The sequence below is a fragment of the Oncorhynchus nerka genome, linkage group LG17 (assembly GCF_034236695.1).
Source record: "Oncorhynchus nerka isolate Pitt River linkage group LG17, Oner_Uvic_2.0, whole genome shotgun sequence".
NCBI classification, from domain to species: domain Eukaryota; kingdom Metazoa; phylum Chordata; class Actinopteri; order Salmoniformes; family Salmonidae; genus Oncorhynchus; species Oncorhynchus nerka.
Window position 1 is genome coordinate 40,982,663 of NC_088412.1, and position 20,541 is coordinate 41,003,203.

Here is a 20,541-nt window from a genome sequence, read left to right on the forward strand (position 1 = left end):
TATGGATGTATGAATCTTATTATAATCCTAGAACTGAATATAATGTGTGTAATTATAATCAAGAATTTGAACAAAGACTGTCTGTTCCTTGGTAAAAAAAAAAACGAATTAACTTGTCGTCAGACTGGCTAGAATGCTTATCTACACAGGGAGAAGAAAGACCTTGGGCTGGTAGTAAATTATCTAAACCGGTGGTGGACGATGTGGGAAGGCTTGTGAACTATACTGCCGTTGTATCGGAGTGGAGGAGGGACGGTTTAAAACCTATGACGTTATTTTTAGTTTATAACCTGTTGTAAATTGTACCATGTTCAGTACTCTCGAGAATAAACGCTATTGATTGAATTTGAGACTGGTCTCTGTCCATTTTATGCAACTAAGTATTTTACAAATTCTTAGGAATGGGCAGAGTTATTACTTGAATTGGTTAATAAACATATAGGAATTCAATTCCACTAACAAGTTCCCACCTCAGCTGTTGAATACACGGAACAGGCCTATCAATTCCTCTAAGTTTGTGTTCACGGCCGACAGGTCCCTAGTATCCTATGTGCCAAAGAAAGGCAAAAATGTGGAATAGGGATGGGAGAATCTGTGGCCAGGAACATCAGACATTGGTAAGACCTCAAATCCAGAGGAGGAAACATATCCCAAGGACCCCAGCTTCTGCAGTCATTGGGAGGAGGATGCTGGTCCCCCTTCCGCCCGACCCACAGAACCAACAACTCCAAAACCGGAAGTAAGTGTGTGTGTGTTGCATGTGTGTGTGTCTGACTCTCCTACCTTGGCCTGTTGTAACTACCTATGTGAGTGAGTGAGTGAGTGAGTGAGGTGTTAGTAAAATTCCTGAACTAGATTGCAGCCGGTAGCAACAGGAGGAATCACTGCGATGTTTGTCCACCCATGTCTTGATTATAAGTGAGTTTTGTTTACGATTACAAGCAATGTGATCAAGCAGAGGTAAATGGCAAATATTAACCATGTATCCTATCTATATTGCTTGTAATTGATATAAGTCAACATCTAAGTATCATGTATTTTCACGTAAATTGTTATGGCTGTATTGTTTTAACAACCCAATAATGTTGTGGGTCCATCTGTCCCACAAACATTTGGTGAATAACAAAACCATGAACACCACATAAGGGTTAATAAACCCTGTCTGGTCGTGATGCACTAGTGTAGTCATATAAGATTCTAAACGGGCTAAGAGAACTTTAGCATACAATTTAACCTCAGAGCACAACAATGACAAAGGTCTACAGTTACCAGTTAGAGTGTGATCTTTATTGGACTTCGGACGTACCGCAATCGTTGCAGAGTTTACATTATTATGAAACGATTCCTTTTCAACAGAAGTCCAAATCATATTATGTAAAAATTGGCCTAATTTATCCCAAAAGGGAAGGTAGAAATCTGGGGGAATCCCATCCAAACCAGAGGATATACCTTTTTTCATCTTTGTTAGTGCCTCTTTAAGTTTGTCCATTGAAATGGGTTTCCCGAGGGATTGTGATTCTTCATTGGAAAGGTAAGGACAAATTCAGCTGAGGCATATTTATCCAAAGTAATATCAGATTTACATAGAGTAGAGTAAAAAGAACCAAACCGCATTGATTAGCAAAGGATTAGTTAACAATCATTTATGTGCTTTAATAGCTGAAATATTAGAGCATATCTCCCTGTTTCTGAGTCTCATTGCGAAAAGATAACTAGGTTTAGCTCCATTAAAATAATAGTTCTGTCTGGTTCGATGAATTAAGAATTCTGCCCTATGTCTGAACAAAGAATGAAGTTCTAACTTGACTACATCTATCCTTTTCTTTTTGTCATCAGAGTAAGAGTTTTGTTGTTCTCGTTCCTGATTATCCAAATATGTTTCTAGTTTGTTAATTGTTTTCATTCTGGTTTTATTAAGGTGAAATGTAAATGACACTGAGAAGTTCCTAATAAATTCCGTTATAGAGTTCCATTGTCAGGTATGCGTAAATGGCTGTAAGAGAGTCAGGTGCAGGAGAGCAGATATTGGGTAGCCAACGGAGCTTTTTATTTAGGCGAACCAAAAGCACACGGCAAAGTGAACACGAAATAACAATACGGGTTAACATAACCCAGCGCAACAGACTACCGTGCGCATAACGTGAAACAGAATAAACAATACCACACAAAGACATGGGGGAAACAGAGGGTTAAATACACAACACATGTTGAGGGAAATGAGAACCAGGTGTGTGGGAAAACAAGACAAGACAAATGAAAAATGGATCGGCGATGGCTAAAAGACCGCCGAGCACCGCCCGAACAAGGAGAGGCATCGACTTCGGCAGAAGTCGTGACATCCATAGGATATTTTCAACAGACCAAACATTCTGTGTTAGATAAACATCAAGTTATTTTTCAAATAAAGTACAAAATTGATTGTTCTTTAATAATATTATATTGAAACTATGATCCGAAATGGACGTGGGCATATTGTTGCATTATGAATATCTGCATATGCAGAAGCTAGAATATAATCTATTCTGGAGTAGAATTTATGTCTAGCAGAGTAAAAATGAAATTGTCTAGATGTAGGATTGACAAATCGGAAGATATCAGTGAGATTAAAATCCTTGACCAGGTTGTTAAATACCACTGACACAGGTGTGGGAGCTGTTTGAGATTGGTAGCCAGAGCGGTTCAAAGACGGTAAAACGGCAATCATTTGATCAGAGAAAAATCTGTAATATTTGCCAGCAAGTCCATTAGATTCTAATAAAATGTAGGATCATACTATGTTGGCGCATATACTGATATGAAAGCAATTTACTTACCTGAGATTACAGTTTTGATATATGATATCCTATCGTCATCACTACCATATTTTTACAGTCCGTGTTAATCTATGTCTTCTGACGAGGGAGGCGCGAGTTTTGGAATCTACAGAGGATGACGCTGCAACATAATAATGTCTGTTTCCAAATCTTTGGGCATGAGATTCTTTTAGGTGGGACGCTTGAATAAATATAACATCGATGTTATGTCTACAAAAGTCATCTAAGCAAACCACTCGTTTATTTTGGCCATTTACCCCATTAACATTCCAACTTGTTAGCTGTAGTGATACATTAAAAAATTATCTTGTGCATGAAATCGGAGATCAAATCCATCCCCTACTCTGGTCGCTAGACCCCCATCCCTGAAGCCCACTCACATAAGAACCTGAGAGTAGTTAAACGATACACCTAAACAAACATACAAACAAAACACACACAGCTGCTCTACAATGGTAAACTCTTTTCCTACAAACCTGACACTGGGAAAGCTAGATATGCAAAATCCGCCCCATCACATCCCCACGGTATCAAGATTAGGTTATAGAACACCTTTCTGAGTTAACCTGAACAATATTATAACACGTTAAATCTTGGTTGGGCACACTCAAAAAAAACGTTTTTTAGATGCATGCCATCAAAGCCACTACACAACACAACACGACACTAAACTATACATTAATTGGACTATAACGGTGACAAACGGTGTCCACAAACTGTTAGGGCCTACATATAGCAGTCCCAACACCTTATCACTGTCACACCTGGCTATCAGCGGACCCTTGTTTGTAAGCGAAACAGTTCATTCGTCCTCATCTACTGCATGGCTGATATGGCTGACTTGTTTATTAAACAAATGTGTTTTTTATTGAGACGTACAAATATGGCATAATAAGAGGCAATGCATAATTTAAATGAAAACATTAATGAGCGAGCTAGGACGGATGTAGTCAATATAACTATTTGTTCAGCACTTTTGAAATGTACAGCAACAGAATTCAGAACTTGGGCCGTTCTTACAGTATTCTCCCTGTAGACCAAGTCAAAACTGTAGGATAAATAAAGGGGGCATATATACAATGCATCCAGAAAGTATTCCACATTTTGTTACGTTACAGCCTTATTTAAAAAATGATGATTTTTTTTGCCTCATCAATCTACACACAGTACCCCATAATAACAAAGCAAAAAAAGGTTTTTAGATTTGTTTTGTGAAACAAAAAACATAAAACAAAATACCTTATTTACATAAATATTCAGACCCTTTGTTTTGAGACTCAAAATTGATCTCAGGTTCGTCCTGTTTTCATTGATCATCCTCGAGATGTTTCTACAACTTGATTGGAGTCCACCTGTGGTAAATTAATTTGATTGGACATGATTTGAACCAAGAACCAAGCCATGAGGTCGAAGGAATTATCCGTAGAGCTCCGAGACAGGATTGTGTCGAGGTACAGAACTGGGGAAGGGTACCAAATAATGTCTGCAGCATTGGAGGTCCACAAGAACACAGTGACCTCCATTATTCTTAAATGGAAGAAGTTTGGAACCACCAAGATTCTTCCTAGAGCTGGCCGCCTGGCCAAACTGAGCAGTCGGGGGACAAGGGCCTGGGTCAGGGAAGTGACCAAGAACCCGATGGTGACGCTGACAGAGCTCAGAGTTCCTCTGTGGAGATGGGAGAACCTTCCAGAAAGACAACCATCTCTGCAGCACTCAACCAATCAGGCCTTTATGGTAGAGTGGCCAGACGGAAGCCACTCCTCAGTAAAAGGCACATAACAGCCCAATTGGTGTTTGCCAAAAGGCAAACACCAAGAACAAGATTCTCTGGTCTGATGAATCCAAGATTGAACTCTTTGGTCTGAATGCCAAGCGTCACGTCTGGAGGAAACCAGGCACCATCCCTACGGTGAAGCATTGTGGTGGCAGCATCATGCTTATGGGGATGTTTTTCAGCGGCATGGACTGGGAGACTAGTCAGGACAGAGGGAAAGATGAACAGAGCAAAGTACAGAGAGCTCCTTGATGAAAACCTGCTTCAGAGTGCTCATGACCTCAAACGGGGGTGAAGGTTCACCTTCCAACAGACCCTGAGCAAAGAGCCAAAACAATGCAAGAGTGGCTTCGGGACAAGTCTCTGAATGTCCTTGAGTGGTCCAGCCAGAGTCCGGACTTGAACCCAATCTAATATCTCTGGAGAGACCTGGAAATAGCTGTAGAGTGACGCTTAAAATCCAACCTGACAGACCTAGAGAGGATCTGCAGAGAAGTATGGGAGAAATCTACAAATACAGGCATCCCAAGCATGTAGCGTCATACCGAAGAATATTCTAGGTTGTAATTGCTGCCAAACATGCTTCAACAAAGTACTGAGTAAAGGGTCTAAATACTTATGTAAATGTGAAATTTCAGTCATTTTGTTTTTTGCTAAAATTTCATAAACCTGTTTTTGTTTTGTCATTATGGGGTATTGTGTATTGATTGATGAGAAGAAGAAAAAACTATTGAATCCGTCCTAGAATAAGGCTGTAATGTAACAAAATGTGGAGAAAGTCAAGGGGTCTGAATACTTTCCGAATGCACTGTAAGGGAACAATGAAAGCTCTAACAATATTCGATGATGACATTTCTCTAAAGTAGGCTATAGGCTACATGTTCACCACCAAGTCAGAACAGTAGGCTGGAGCCATGACAGCATGGCTCCAACTCAATCATCAAGTATGCAGGTGACGCAACAGTTAAACAGGCTATATTACCAACAATGATGAGACAGCCTACAGGGAGGAGGTGAGGGCCTTCTTGGAGTGGTACCAGGAAAATAACCTGTCCTTCAACGTCAACAAAACGAAGGAGCTGATCGTGGACTTCAGGAAACAGCAGAAAGAGCACACCCCTACCCACATCGATGGGACCGCAGTGGAGAAAGGTGGAAACCTTCAAGTTCCTCGGCGTACACATCACTGACAATCTGAAATGGTCCATTCACACAGACATTGTGGCGTAGAAGGCACAATTTCACCTCTTCAACCTCAGGAGGCTGAAGAAATTTGGCTTGTCACCTAAAACCATCACAAACTTTTACAGATGCACAATTAAGAGCATCCCGTCGGGCTGTATCACCACCTGATACGACAATAGCACCGCCCGCAACAACAGGGCTATCTAGAGGGTGGTACGGTCTGCCCAACGCATCACCGAGGGCACACTGCCTTCCCTGCAGGACACCTACAGCACCCGATTTCACAGGAAGGCCAAAAAGATCATCAAGGACATCAACCACCAGAGCCACGGCCTGTTTACTCCGCTATCATCCAGAAGACAAACTTTCCGCTAGATTGTCGACTTGATTCAAAATGATGACTGTTTAACTTGGGTCAAACATTTCGGGTAGCCATCCACAAGCTTTCCACAATAAGTTGGGTGAATTTTGGCCCATTCCTCCTGACAGAACTGGTGTAACTGAGTCAGGTTTTTTAGGCCTCCTTGCTCGCACACAATTTTTCAGTTCTGCCCACAAATGTTCTACAGGATTGAGGTCAGGGCTTTGTGATGGCCACTCCAATACCTTGATTTTGTTGTCCTTACGCCATTTTGCCACAACTTTGGAAGTATGCTTGGGGTCATTGTCCATTTGGAAGACCCATTTGTGACCAAGCTTTAACTTCCTGACTGATGTCTTGAGATGTTGCTTCAATATATCCACATAATTTCCCTTCCTCATGATGCCCACAACATTATGCTGCCATCACCGTGCTTCACGGTTGGGACAGTGTTCTTTGGCTTGCAAGCGTCCCCCTTTTTCCTCCAAACATAACGATGGTCATTATGGCCAAGCAGTTCAATTTCTGTTTCATCAGACCAGAGGACATTTCTCCAAAAAGTACGATCTTTGTCCCCATGTGCAGTTGAACGTTGAATGTTCTATAAACGTTTGAACATCTTGGCCATGTACTGTTATAATCTCCACCCGGCACAGCCAGAAGAGAACAGAATCAGGCCACCCCTCAGAGCCTGGTTCCTCTCTAGGTTTCTTTCTAGGTTCCTGCCGTTCTACAGAGTTTTTCCTAGCCACCTTGCTTCTACATCTGCATTGCTTGCTGTTTGGGGTTTTAGCCTGAGTTTCTGTATAGCACTTTGTGACATCGGCTGATGTAAAAAGGGCTTTATAAATACATTTTATTGATGTTCTATTAACATTATATTTCCATGGAAATACATGGGTAGCCATGAGAAAGACCCCTCCCAACAGTGATCGAAGATCGCTATAGGGCGCAATTGGGCGATGTAGGCTTGTACACAATCTCCCAACCTTAACACACACACTCTCTCTGTGTTGTTACAGTAGGCTAATGTATGTCAATGGTTTTAGGAACAGCAGTAACATCCGGCAGGATTTAGGCTACCAACTGCCTAGCCAGTTGTAGCTCAATCTTGGGTGCAATGATCACGTTCCCGCACTGATTGACTATGTGAAGGCTCATTGATTTAATGTTACGTTAGCCTACACGATACACCAGTAAAGTAATAAAATATGTAGCTGTCTGCTATATTTGCCACGACTTACCGTTCTTTGTGCAGCTTCAAATGTCGAACAAAGTTGAAAATTGTTACGCCTCCGTCTGTAGTTTTCTTCCCGCATGTTTTGCAAGTTGCAATCAGTTTTTTGTTGATACAGCGTCGTCTTTATATCCTAAAATAATAATTTGGGGTATCATCTTTCCAAGGGCTCCATCTGAATTCACCCGTCGACATTCCTCTGCACTGCCACGCACACTTTTTTTCTCAGCTGGTACAATTTGATTGGCTGCTGTCCGGTTCAAAATGTAATCCGTTAAATGAAGAGTTGATGCGCTGCACACTTTTTTAATAGCATCATTTTTAATATTTGGGCTTGGGGAGGGTATCAAGTCAGGCCGAGTCATAAGGCTCAAGTCCAAGTCATGTCACGAGTCATTGGTGTTAAAGTCAAAGTCGAGTCATATTTGTGACTCGAGTCTGACTCGAGTCCAAGTCATAAGACTAGAGTCCACACCTCTGGTTCTTGGGCATCACAGGAGGTTGCTGATGGGAGGACGGCTCATAATAATGGCTGGAACAGAGCAAATGGAATGGAATCAAACAAATGTAAACCATGTGTTCAATGTAGATGGCACTCTTTTGCTAAGTGCAGAGATGTATTACAGGTAATGAATGTGCAATGGAATGCTACAGACTTTGTAGCATTTTACATTTACATTTACATTTAAGTCATTTAGCAGACGCTCTTATCCAGAGCGACTTACAAATTGATATTGGGACTATTGACTTGGATTTACAGTGCCAGGTTAACAAAACCAACACATGATCGCTGTCATACCATGTTCATAGACTGATTACACGGTAAGGAAACCAATATGTAATTTTGGAATTTAGGTGAACTATCCCTTTAAATCATGCATCAATGTCCTTTTAAAGGCAGCATATTGGTACTGATTGTGAGTGTGACTTCTTGACTGTGACTATTCATACTGCAATAATTATTGAGTCAACTCTGAAAGAATCAACCTGTGTGTGAGTCTGTTGTTTTAACTGCTGTCAGTGTGAGGCTGCTATTTTGTGACTGTTCAAATGTGTCATTCATTGCCGGTCAGTTGGCATCTACAATATTAATGTATTCCTTAGACGAATGTGCATCGTTCTTTTTCATGTTTTTATGGCTACAGCATGTCATGCTGTGAATCCACAAGCATGTTCTGACCCTGCTGTCACATATAATAGTAGTTACACCCCCACCTAGCAGTCTCTTTAGAGCAGGCAGTCTGCCCGAACCCAAAACAGGATATCACAAAAGTGCATTTAGTGAATATGATTCTTTATTTCTATTTCCAGTGTATAGAATATCAAACATTAATAATATACTCTAAAAGGTCTTCCTCTAGTGTTTTTTTCAGTCGAGAGAAGAAGGCACATGTACTTAGGAATCATCAAGATGACAACACTGAATCAGGAGGGGCAGTCTGGGGAGGAGGAGCATGTAAGCAGTGGGGGGGTGGGGACAAAGAGCTGGAACTCTCAAGCTCAGCAGTGAATGGGGAATGACTATGGGCAGAGGATCACAGATTCTTCTCTCGGGGGAGATGTTTGAGTGCTAAAATAAAAAAAAGTGACAAAACACACAACTTTCCTGAACTACACAATGACATAACAGTGACATCACAATCCCAAAGCAACAAAAAAAAAAGTGGAAGAGGGGAAGAGTTTTGGGAAGAAAAGAGTAACAGGAATAGGCCAACGAAGGGGGCGGGGTCGGGACAGAACTGTATCAGCTGAGTGGATAGTGTGGGTCAGGTTTGATATTGAAAGGGGTGGGTCCATACTTAATAGGCGTGGTTGGCCACATAGAGGGATTCTCCGCCGGCGGCGCCCTTGTCTCCGGAGGAAACATACTTGCCCTGACAGGCCTTGCTGTTGTTCTGTAGAGAGAGAAGAAAGTAAGATGGAGAAAAAGATGGTGTGAGAGAGAAAGCGCAAGGGATAAAAGGCAACGATTAGTACAGACCCTCTGTCTCCCCACACATGGAGCCTTAGCTCCACTTGCTCTTGCTATCTCATTGTTATAGGAACATTCGGTACACACCACATGGCATTACTTTATTAGGATTATATGGTGTATGTAGTACTGTCTAGGACCTTTCACCTTATCCTAAAGACTGTAGTCCAGGGCTGTCCAGACTGTAGTCCAGAGTTTGCAAAAACAAATGACCACCAGATTTATAGGCTACAAACCATCATGATATCATTCTGTCAGGTAGGCCTACTTTGGAGTCAACATTTAATTGGGAAGTTGTTTGGGAAAAGCCTTAAAAATCACTATTTTGACATTCTAACTGGCTACACAACACACGGGCGCACACAAGCAGGCGTTACAAAAAAAGGGGTTACTTCTTCAGAAAGTAGCAGGAAATACGAATCAGTGATGCATTCTTTTTATGAATGATGAAAAACGAGTTTAAATTTAACTACTCTACCGCTGTTGTTCTCCTGTAAGCTGCTTCATGGGACAACCAGTTGTTTGAGCTGCATGCTCTTGCTACCCGGCAGATGACATTCTGCTCAATTTGAACACAGTAGGGAAATGGAGCATTTTGTTTGGACTCAAATCAGAATCATGTCATTAACTGTTTTATCCCTCCCTTGTAGTACCAAATTAAGTCCATTCAAGTGATTGCAGATCACTCAAAAAACAAACCTTTGCTACGAACCGCCTATCAAGTATTTTTGCTAGATTTGGGTTGGCTTTCTTGTGGCGGCAATCGCGGAAAAAAGAAACTCTCTCCTACCTAAGCTCACATACTCTCTTGAGAGCATTACCCTTGCTTAGCCACCTAACATCATTATGTAAAAGTAGATCATGATGACTACGTAACAAGCGATGTTCGTGCGGTGGCACTGCCAGCTCTGATTGGCTATATGTTGGGGGATATTAATTGACAGCACTTACTGGGTGGGACTACAGGAAAACAGATTCTCCTACTGGAGAATATCGACAGAGGGCTCATTTTGGCACTAAACATCATATATTCTTTTGGATGTTTTAAATTAATGTTCAGAATTTATCAAAGGGGTGGCCTGAGGTGGTCTAGCGGTTAGGGCCACATATTTACTGCGTTGGCCCACACCTTTGTGGCACAAACCTCTTTACAATATTTCCTGTCTTTCTCTCACTGTCTCTAACCCCAATAAAGAAAAATACACAAGGAGTGGGAATGCCCCACTCCTTAAAAAAACATTAAAATAATTGATCAAAGGCTCATTATAAAAGTATAAACCGGCTGCTAGTTGAATAGCCCTGCTGTAGTTTGTTATCACATAGGGTCGCAATAATTATAAGAAGCTTGTGACGTAATGCCCATGTATTTCAGTTTGTATTCACTGCTACTGTTGAACTGTTGAACTATGCACAAGGTATCATCAGGCTTACTATATAAATGCCTTCACCTGACTCTGAGAATGTTGACAGCTGTGCTGCATTAGGGTCACTTGATATATTGGGAGTTATCATGGTTAAAAGTGAATCTAGGAACACTTTGATAGCCTGGTGCAATGGAACAAATGTAATAATTCCGAAAGTACAAACCCCGGGCACTCACGGCAGGCAGGCTCAATGAAACGCTCAATCAATGTATTTGAAAGAAAACAAATACTACTATTTGAACCCAGGTCTCAATGCCACCCATCGTATCTCCCTCCCTCCCTCATGTTCTTCTCTCTGTGTGGGTCATACCAGGGCTCTCTTGATGAACTCCTCCTGGCAGGCCTTGCCGTTCTCTGGCTTGCCTCCCCAGGCCTTGAGGGCAGAGGCCTGCAGGGCGCGGCCGTAGGAGAAGGTGATGGCCCAGGGCCGGTGAAGGGGACACTGGTTCATGGCATTCAGGTTGATGGAGGCCTCCTCCTCAGACTGGCCGCCAGACAGGAAGGTGATGCCTGGGGAAGGATGGAGGCAGGGAGACAGGGAAAGGAAGGGTAAGATAAGAGAGGGGGAGTGGATGTGTGTTGGGGAGGAGGGTTGTGTGTGTGTGCATGTGTGTGGAAAGTGGATTGAGTGAGTGCGTGTGTGCGTGTGTAAAGGACGTCATGCTGCTTGCTTAGTGAGTACCACTTCCTCCCGATTCGGCACATACCTGGCTCGAAACCAGGACCTCTGCTACACAAACACACGTGAGCATCCTCCCTCAAGCATCTTTACGGGTTGCACCCCTCAAAAGCTAGCTGAGGAGTAAGTGTGCTACACGTGCATGCATGTGTGTGTCCATATTTCTATACATTTCTCCTTCTCACCAGGCACAGCCGGGGGCACGGTGCGGCGCAGGGCGGTGACAGTTGCCATGGCTATCTCCTGGTTGCTGTACTTTTGGGAGCAGGAGTGTCCTGGGGTGACCATGTTGGGCTTCAGCAGGGTGCCCTCCAGGTATACATGGTGGTCAGACAAAGCCTTATACACTGCAGCCAGAACCTGGGTGCGAGGAGGGGGAGAGAGAAAGAGAAAGTGAAAGAGGGAAAGACAGGGGACAGAGAGAGAGAGAGAGAGACAAGGAGACAGAGAGAGACAAGGAGACAGAGAGAGAAAGAGACAAAGAAAGGAAATAGAAGAAATAGGATGAGACAGACAGAAAAAGTTAGAGATGTTGAAATTGATTGATTGAATGACTGATTGATCTAATGAGTGTTCCTATCCTACCTAAACTAAGTACGCTGTATTCCAACACCCACACTAGCACACTAAAGTTGCATTTACACAGACAGCCCAATTCTGACCTTTTTTTCACTAATTGGTCTTTTGACCAATCAGATCAGATCTGAACAAGATCTAATGTGAAAAGATCTGATGTGATTGGTCAAAAGACCAATTTGTTGGATAAAGATCCGAATTGGGCTGCCTTTGTAAACACAGCCTACTTAGAAGGAAGCAGACATGCATTTTAAGTGGCATGCTAGAATAGCCATTGGAAGGTAGCCATTGTTTTTCTGTTAGTCGGTGCGATCCCTCACCTTCTCAGTAACATACTGGCAGCGCTTCAGGTCATGGTCTCCGTCTGGCAGGATCTCGGGCTCCACGATGGGCACGATGCCATGCTAGGGAAGGGCACAGAAGCATGGCAACCAGTGTCATGACTACAGAACAGACAATAAAACTTTATTGGTAGGGGTGTCTGTGCCCGGCATATCAATGGCACCGGATTTGGCTACTTGGCACTCAAGCTAATATGGCTAAAATAACAACTCCTTGGTAAGTCATTATAGTGGTGATATTGTTTTTTGAAGCAGAGATGTGAAACATTTATAATATAAATAATACAATTGTGGAGATTGAGTGGGGAATGGCCAAGTGTGTGCAAACTAATTTTATGTGTGCCAATATGTTCCCACATGTTCAATGTATGTTTCTTGCTCTTTATGTGTGTGTGTGTGTGTGTGTCTCACCATCTGGCAGATACTGGCGTAGCGGGCCAGCACGTTGGCATTCTCCTTGATGGCTAGCTCTGAGGGGGTGGTGTCAGTGATCTTCAGCACACAACGCCACTTAGCAAAGTCAGCTCCGTCCTTTTTGTACTGGGCACACCGCTCGTACAGCCCATCCAGACCTGAGGGAGAGAGACAGAGAGACATACAGAGAGAGCGAGAGACAGACAGGCAGAGAGAGAGAGGAGGGAAAGAGAGGGGATGGATATGTGTAACATTATGAAATAAACATGACTCGACACTTTGTTCCAGTTTCCCTCTTCAAACCATCCCCTGAATAAAATCTGCATACGTAGCAAAGTTGAGCTCAATACTAGAGGTCAAAGGTTACTTAGCCCCGGCCCACCGTCTCACCCTGAGTGGTGGTCTCTCCGTTGGTCCCGGCCAGGGGGACGACACCTTTGTCCACCTTGATGCCCACCACCATGTCTCTCTCCTTGATGAGCTGAGGGAACAGCTTGCCGTCGTCTGTCTTCTGGTACAGGGTCTCATGGAAGAAGATGACTCCGCCGATGCATGGCTCTACGCGGTCGGCCGTGAAGAGGAGCTGGCGGTAAAGACGGCGGTTCTCCTCAGTGTTCTCAGCGTTGATGCTTTGGAAGCGCTTGGCCACGCTGCCTACAGGTGGGTTGGAATGGGGTTAAATATTAATATATATAAATGTAAAATATTTATATATTCAGACCCCTTCCCCTTTTCCACATTTTGTTACGTTACAGCCTTCTTCTAAAATATATATATATATTTTTAAATCATCAAACTACACACAATATTCCACAATGACAAAGCAAATCAGGTTTTTAGAAATACCTTATTTACATATATAGACCCTTTGCTATGAGACTCGAAATTGAGCTCAGGTGCATCCAGTTTCCATTGCTCATCCTTGAGATGTTTCTACAACTTGATTGGAGTCCACTGGTGGTAAATTCAATTGATTGGACATTATTTGGAAAGGCACGCAATCTTGGTTTCATTAGACCAGAGAATCTTGTATCTCATAGTTTGAGAATCCTTTAGGTGCATTTCGGCAAAATCTAAGCGGGCTGTTATGTGCCTTATATTGAGGAGTGGCTTCCGTCTGGCCACTCTATCATAAAGGCCTGATTGGTGGAGTGCTGCAGAGATGGTTGTCCTTCTGGAAGGTTCTCATCTCCACCCTTCCCCAGATCTGTGCCGCGACACAGTCCTGTCTCGGAGATCTATGGGCAATTCCTGTTCGGCCCACCTTTTCCTGTTGTCCACGATTAGCTCTTTTGTCTTCCTCACATTGAGGGAGAGGTTGTTGTCCTGGCACCACACTGCCAGGTCTCTGACCTCCTCCCTATAGGCTGTCTCATCATTGTTGGTGACCTGTTTTGTGTCGTCAGCAAACTTAATGATGGTGTTGGAGTCGTGTTCTGCCACGCAGTCGTGGGTGAACAGGGAATACTGGAGGGGACTAAGCACACACCCTTGAGGGCCCCCAGTGTTGAGGATCAGCGTAGCAGACGTGTTGTTGCCTACCCTTACCACCTGTGGGCGGCCCGTCAGGAAGTTCAGGATCCAGTTGCAGAGGGAGGTGTTTAGTCCCAGGGTGCTGAGATTATGTAATCTGTGGATCTGTTGGGGCGGTATGCGAATTGGAGTGGGTCTAAGGTATCCGGGAGGATGCTGTTGATGTACGCCATGACCAGACTTTCAAAACACTTCATGGCTACTGATGTGTGTGCTACGGGGCGGTAATCATTTAGGCAGGTTACCTTCGCTTCCTTGGGCACAGGGACTATGATGGTCTGCTTGAAACATGTACGTATTACAGATTTGGTCAGGGAGAGGTTGAAAATGTCAGTGAAGACACTTGCCAGTTGGTCTGTGCATTCTTTGAGTCCATGTCCTGGTAATCCGCCTGGCCCCGCGGCTTTATGAATGTTGAATTATGAACCTGTTTAAAGGTCTTGCTCACATCAGCTACCGAGAGCGGTATCACACAGTCGTCCATAACAGCTGATGCTCTCATGCATGCGTCAGTGTTGCTTGCCTCTTAGCGAACATAAAACAACATTTAGCTCATCTGGTAGGCTCTCGTCAATGGACAGCTCGCGGCTGGGTTTCTCTTTGTAGTCCATAATAGTTTTAAAGCCCTTCCACATCCGACGAGCGTCAGAGCCGGTGTAGTAGGATTCAATCTTAATCCGGTAGATGCTTTGCTTGTTTGATGGTTCGTCTGAGGGCATAGCGGGATTTCTTATAAGCATCCGGATTAGTGTCCCGCTCCTTGAAAGCGGCAGCACTTATTGATGAAGCCGATGACCGAGGTGGTATACTCCTCAATGCCATTTGATGAATCCCGGAACATATTCCAGTCTGTGCTAGCAAAACAGTCATGTAGCGTAGCATCCGCGTCATCTGACCACTTCCATATTGAGTGAGTCACTGGTACTTCCTGCTTTAGTTTGGGATTATAAGCAGGAATCAGGAGGATATAATTATGGTCAGATTTTCCAAATGAAGGGCAGGAGAGAGCTTTGTATGTATCTCTGTGTGTGGAGTTAAGGTGGTCTATAGTTTTATTTCTTCTGGGTTGTACATGTGACATGCTGGTAGAAATGAGGTAAAATGAATTTAAGTTTGCCTGCATTAAAGTCCCCGGCCACTAGGAGTGCCGCTTCTGGACAAGCATTTTCTTGTTTGCTTATGGCCTTATACAGCTGGTTGATTGCGGTCTTAGTGCCTGTATCGGTTTGTGGTGGTAAATAGACGGCTGCGAATAATGTAGATGAGAACCCTCTTGGTAGATAGTGTGGTCTACAGCTTATCATAAGGTACTCTACCTCAGGCAAGCAATACTTTGGGACTTCTTTAATATTAGACATCGCGCACCAGCTGTTATTGACAAATAGACACACACCCCGCCCCTCATCTTACCAGACGTAGCTTCTCTGTCCTGCTGGTGCATGGAAAATCCCGCCAGCTCTATATTATCCGTGTCGTCGCCACGACTCGGTGAAACATAAGATATTACAGTTTTAATGTGTCGTTGGTAGTATAATCTTGATCGTAGGTCATCCATTTTATTTTCCAATGATTGCACGTTGGCCAATAGAACGGATGGCAGTGTGAGTTTACTGACTCGCCTACGAATTCTCAGATGGCAGCCCGACCTGCACTCCCTTTTCGTCCATCTTTTCTTCACGCAAATTTGGGCCCATTCCCGAGACAGCAGTATATCCTTCGCGTTGGGCTCTTCCAGTTCGAGTTGAGTAATCGCTGTTCTGATGTCCAGAAGTTATTTTCGGTCCTAAGAGACGGTAGCAGCAACATTATGTACAAAATAAGTTACAAACAACGGGGAAAAACTAACAAAATAGCAGTTGGTTAGGAGCATGTAAAACGTCAGTCATCCCCTCCGGCGCCATTCTACACGCCATATCTTTGATATGCCATGTATGAGTGTGTTTAGAGGGTGATCTGATCCATGTGTGTGAACTCATCGGCAGTCCTCTACCTGTGGACTCATCGGCAGCAAGGATTCCTTTGCCGGGAGCGACGATCTTCTGAGCAATATCACTGAGCTCCTTCTTCTGCTCCGTAGAGAGGAATGGGAATGAGTGAGGCATTGTGTTACTGAGAGAGAGAGAGAGAGAGAGAGAGAGAGAGAGAGAGAGAGAGAGAGAGAGGAGAAAGAGGAGAGAGAGAGAGAGAGAGTGCAAAAGCGAGAGGGGAGTTGGGATTGAGGGGGAAGTGAAGGAGAGAGGGGGATGAATGAGGGAGCCATGGAGGGAGAGAAATCATTGTTATAAATCATTCTGTTGAAAGGATTATAGATGCAGTGTTTGTAGCATGGACGGTTTATTGCCACTGACTCAATCAACTGTCATAGCAGCATCATAAGGTATAGGCCTGGGCCTATGCTACTAAATTACCTATGTGTATTATGTTAAATAAATAGATTAACATTGGTAATCATAACCATACTGACATTCTTGACAGCCCTCGCTAGCTTAGTGTCTATTCCAAGCGGTTATCATGTAGCATGGCAGCCACTAGTGCGCTTTATAGATCTCCACTATCTTCTGAGCTTGACGTGCATAGCCGGTAATCACATGCGGAGCCAGAGGGGTGTCCGGGGTGGCACTGGACACCCCTGACATCTGATTGGCCACCCCAAAATGTAATTCGCTACTGGCAGTTTGATGCTGATTGACATCTCATTTCACCTCTTGTTGAAAGAAGCATTTATTTGGACTTTTTCAAATCGAGGACGAGTGAATATTAACGTTGGTTGCGAGATACATAAGAATAAGAAGAACATACAGAAGAAGAGAGAATATATCCACAGCTCCACAAGCTTTTTTCGCGATTGGCGAAAGCATCATATTTGAAGTAAGTTTTAAGGTTTAGCATCAGGTTTAGGTTTCCTGAACAACGTTTACGAAAGTTGAGTCGCTGTGTAAGTTAATGTTAGACCTTTGCCTCCATTAACAGACAGTTAATCAGATAAGAGAGATCGGTTCCCAATTTAGCTAAACATTATGTTTACATCTGTGCTAGTAATACACGCATATACAGTGCAGTAAGTTACAGTATATGAATGTTTAGCTCATGTGGGTTAACTAGTAGGCTACATCTGTCAGTGTTCAGCAAGTTAACATTCAGCAATTTGAAATCCATTAACTCAGATTTTCGTACCTGAACTCAAAATGAACAATTGTTATTATAAATCTGTTAACGTTACTTAAAAGATCACCACCATTTGCAGATAGCCTGATTGCTATCGTAAAGGTGTACGAAATTATAGCTAGCTAAGTTACTTACTGCAGAGTAGGGCTAGCCATGATCTGACTGGTAACTTAGGCTGGTAGTTGATTTTAAGGTACAGTTATGATCATGGGGATTTGTAATTAAGGTTGAGATTGGACTAAAATGTGGGTAATTGGATGCTTAGACGTAGACTTATTTTTGCATAGGGTCAATTAAACATGAAAAGAAAGGGAGAGATATCAGACTTATTTTCAAAGAAGCACAAACAGGCAGATCAGGTGCAAACAGACCCCAGCCCTTGCATCACCACCAGATCCCAGAGAAGCTCCTTACCTGAGGCTAGTCAGAGTCTGTGTGGTCAGACTTCACAAGGACCCAGTCTACCACCACCAAGTCAGAGCATCTACCAGGCAGTCAGTCACATGCCCAGTTCAGAATTTAAGTTAAGCTTCAGCTTGTAATAGATGATTTTGTCAGATTAAGCCTCACTTTAAAATGTTGGTTGTTGATTGATGTGTGTTCTTATTTTGATGGCTGTGGCATTTTTATTTTGATTATACACTAATGGCTCGTGTTATTTTAATGTATTAGATGTATCAAGTAGAGGTCGACCTCTACTTGATACAGGTCTTCCATGAGCTATTTAGACTTTGTAAGATGTGTGTTGTTACACCAGTCAGTAGTGCTTCTTCTGAGAGAAGCTTCTCAGCTTTAAAACTGATTAAAACCCACCTTAGGACAACAATGGTTAATGACAGGTTAAGTCACCAGGGAATTCTCAGTGTTGAGTCAAGAATGGCACGCTCCCTCAAAATGGATGAGTTTGTGAAACATTTTGCCAGTTCTCACCAGAACTGCAGAATTATGCTGTTTTAAATCTACCTAGGATAATTTGGTACTTAGGCGGTCCCTCTGGTCATGATTAAAACCTGCACCCAAATTATTTTTATTTTTCAAGTCCATTTCTGCTTGATACCTGGCACGTCAAATTGCAGTGTTTTTTTGTAAATTAAATGTTTTGTAAATAAACTGCAATGTATCTAACACACAAATGCTATCTTATCTCTTTGGTGCTTGAGCTTTATTTTCTGAAAATATTTTGGATGTTCAGACCCAGATTGTATATTCATGAAAACAGAGTGACCCAAGTCTCTCCAGTATGTGAGTATAGTGTGTGTGAGAGAGAGAAATAAATTGAGCTGCAGTTCCGAGGTAGAGACACTGACTATTCATAGTATGATAAAGAATTCTAGTGAAATAACCTTTTTGGACCACACTATCTGCCACATTGAAGAACTCCGGGTCAAGTGAATGATCACTTCTACCTCTAATCAGAAATCATAGGATTCATTCATGCTCCTTAGATGCCAGGTTAGGGTTACACACACGTTTTCTGTCATGGTCTATGGACCCCCTGAAGTAGCCTTGGCCACCCCCTGTATAAAGCCACTTCCGGTGATACACAACCCTGCAACCGGTTAGTACATGGCTGCAAAGGCTTCAATTTCGTTCTTAACTAAAATTTAATGGCGAGAAGGCGAAAAAAAGGTGAAATAAGCCTACTACGAACTAGTATTACCTACCCCAGACGATAGAGTAGATATAACCCACTAGCAGCTGCCCAGGCTAGTTATCACGATGAGACTCCAATATAACCTTGGTCTGCCTATGTGCGCCATCGGAGGAGAGCGTATGATTTCTCAAACAAAAGCCTCTCAAATATGCTGGCGAGCATTTCAACCGTGAAAACCGACATGACACTCGTTTGAAATCACATTATACATCCAAATCTTCCCTTATAGCCAGTGCGTTGCGGTCTATAGATTTTTCACATGCCGTGCGTACGTGAGGGATTCGCTTTTGGCATCCGTTGATGTAGGCGTGTACACGATATTCTGATCGTCATTTGGGGAACGCTTGTGCGATATTTCTGGATTTATTTGCGCGCTATGAACAGTTTACATAATGTGCGCGTTGTTACATCCCCTGTGAATTCGTGGCAAGCGTTACTTCCGCGTCTGTCCTTGCCATTGCATCCGTATGACCTTGTAATACATTGGGAGTTGCCGATAGGAAGTCACACGTTATTGTAATACTTGAACAACTACAGACATAAAATACGACATCATTCATACATCATATTTATACATACATACGTAAGTACGTATGTATTACATATTCAGCTTGAGGCTTATAAATACAATAATACAGTAATGTCTGCTGAAAATGACATCATCTATCATAACTAAGGATTAGTTGATGGAAAAAAAACTTACCAGTTTATCTGCGCGATAGATAATAGAGCAAAAGCTGTACGGGTCTGAGGAGGAAGCGATGCGTTCTGTTGCAATATCAGGCAATGAAGGAGGATGTCTAGTATTGTTAAACGTCAAGTGACAGGGGAAGGCCAGTGACGAAAAAGAGAGCCTTGCCTCAGACCACGTACAGAGACTGTCCAATCAAAATGCACTATGAAAGATTGACATTTCATTCTATCCATAGTCCGGAGAAAACGCTTTTTTCTGGGACAGTGGTTGGCTCACATCATTTTGAGTACCGGAAAAGAAAGAAGGCGTGTTTTGGGAATAATGGGGTGGAAGGGTTTGTGATAATGTACGTGACGGATCTCACGTGCATAATGCATGCTCTATACGTGCCCCTTATATACAGCAGAAAGGCATTGCAGTGGTGCCGCAGTGAGTCACGACTGCACCATAGATGCGGAATTATCCTCAATCTAGACCTGCTATGAATGAATAAACCTATTCAATTGAAACCTCAGAGACTTTATCAACATCAACTGTTGCTGCAGATTTGGCGTGAGACTGTTCATGACGATGATAGTTTTACATGGCATAAGAATAAACCTTGGTCATAATAATCAATTAAATTGAATTACTAGAACCACTATATACAATAAATACAATATGATGATGACAAGATGTACAGAAGAATACTGGCAGCAAAGCTATTCAAAATGCGT

The 20,541-nt window shown here is 42.9% G+C and overlaps 1 protein-coding gene across 1 annotated transcript; it reads right to left on the reverse strand.

Moving 5' to 3' along the window:
* Positions 1–2,025: 2,025 nt before the first annotated feature.
* Positions 2,026–19,964, reverse strand: LOC115145241 (fructose-bisphosphate aldolase A-like). Its single transcript, XM_065003163.1, has 9 exons — positions 19,835–19,964; positions 16,303–16,421; positions 13,170–13,433; positions 12,777–12,937; positions 12,345–12,428; positions 11,634–11,808; positions 11,080–11,279; positions 9,173–9,268; positions 2,026–7,905 (listed from the first exon to the last, which is right to left on the reverse strand). Exons 2-8 carry the CDS (start codon positions 16,412–16,414, stop codon positions 9,173–9,175), a joined length of 1,092 nt encoding a protein of 363 aa, XP_064859235.1. The 5' UTR covers positions 16,415–16,421; positions 19,835–19,964; the 3' UTR covers positions 2,026–7,905.
* Between the last annotated feature and the right edge of the window lie 577 nt (positions 19,965–20,541).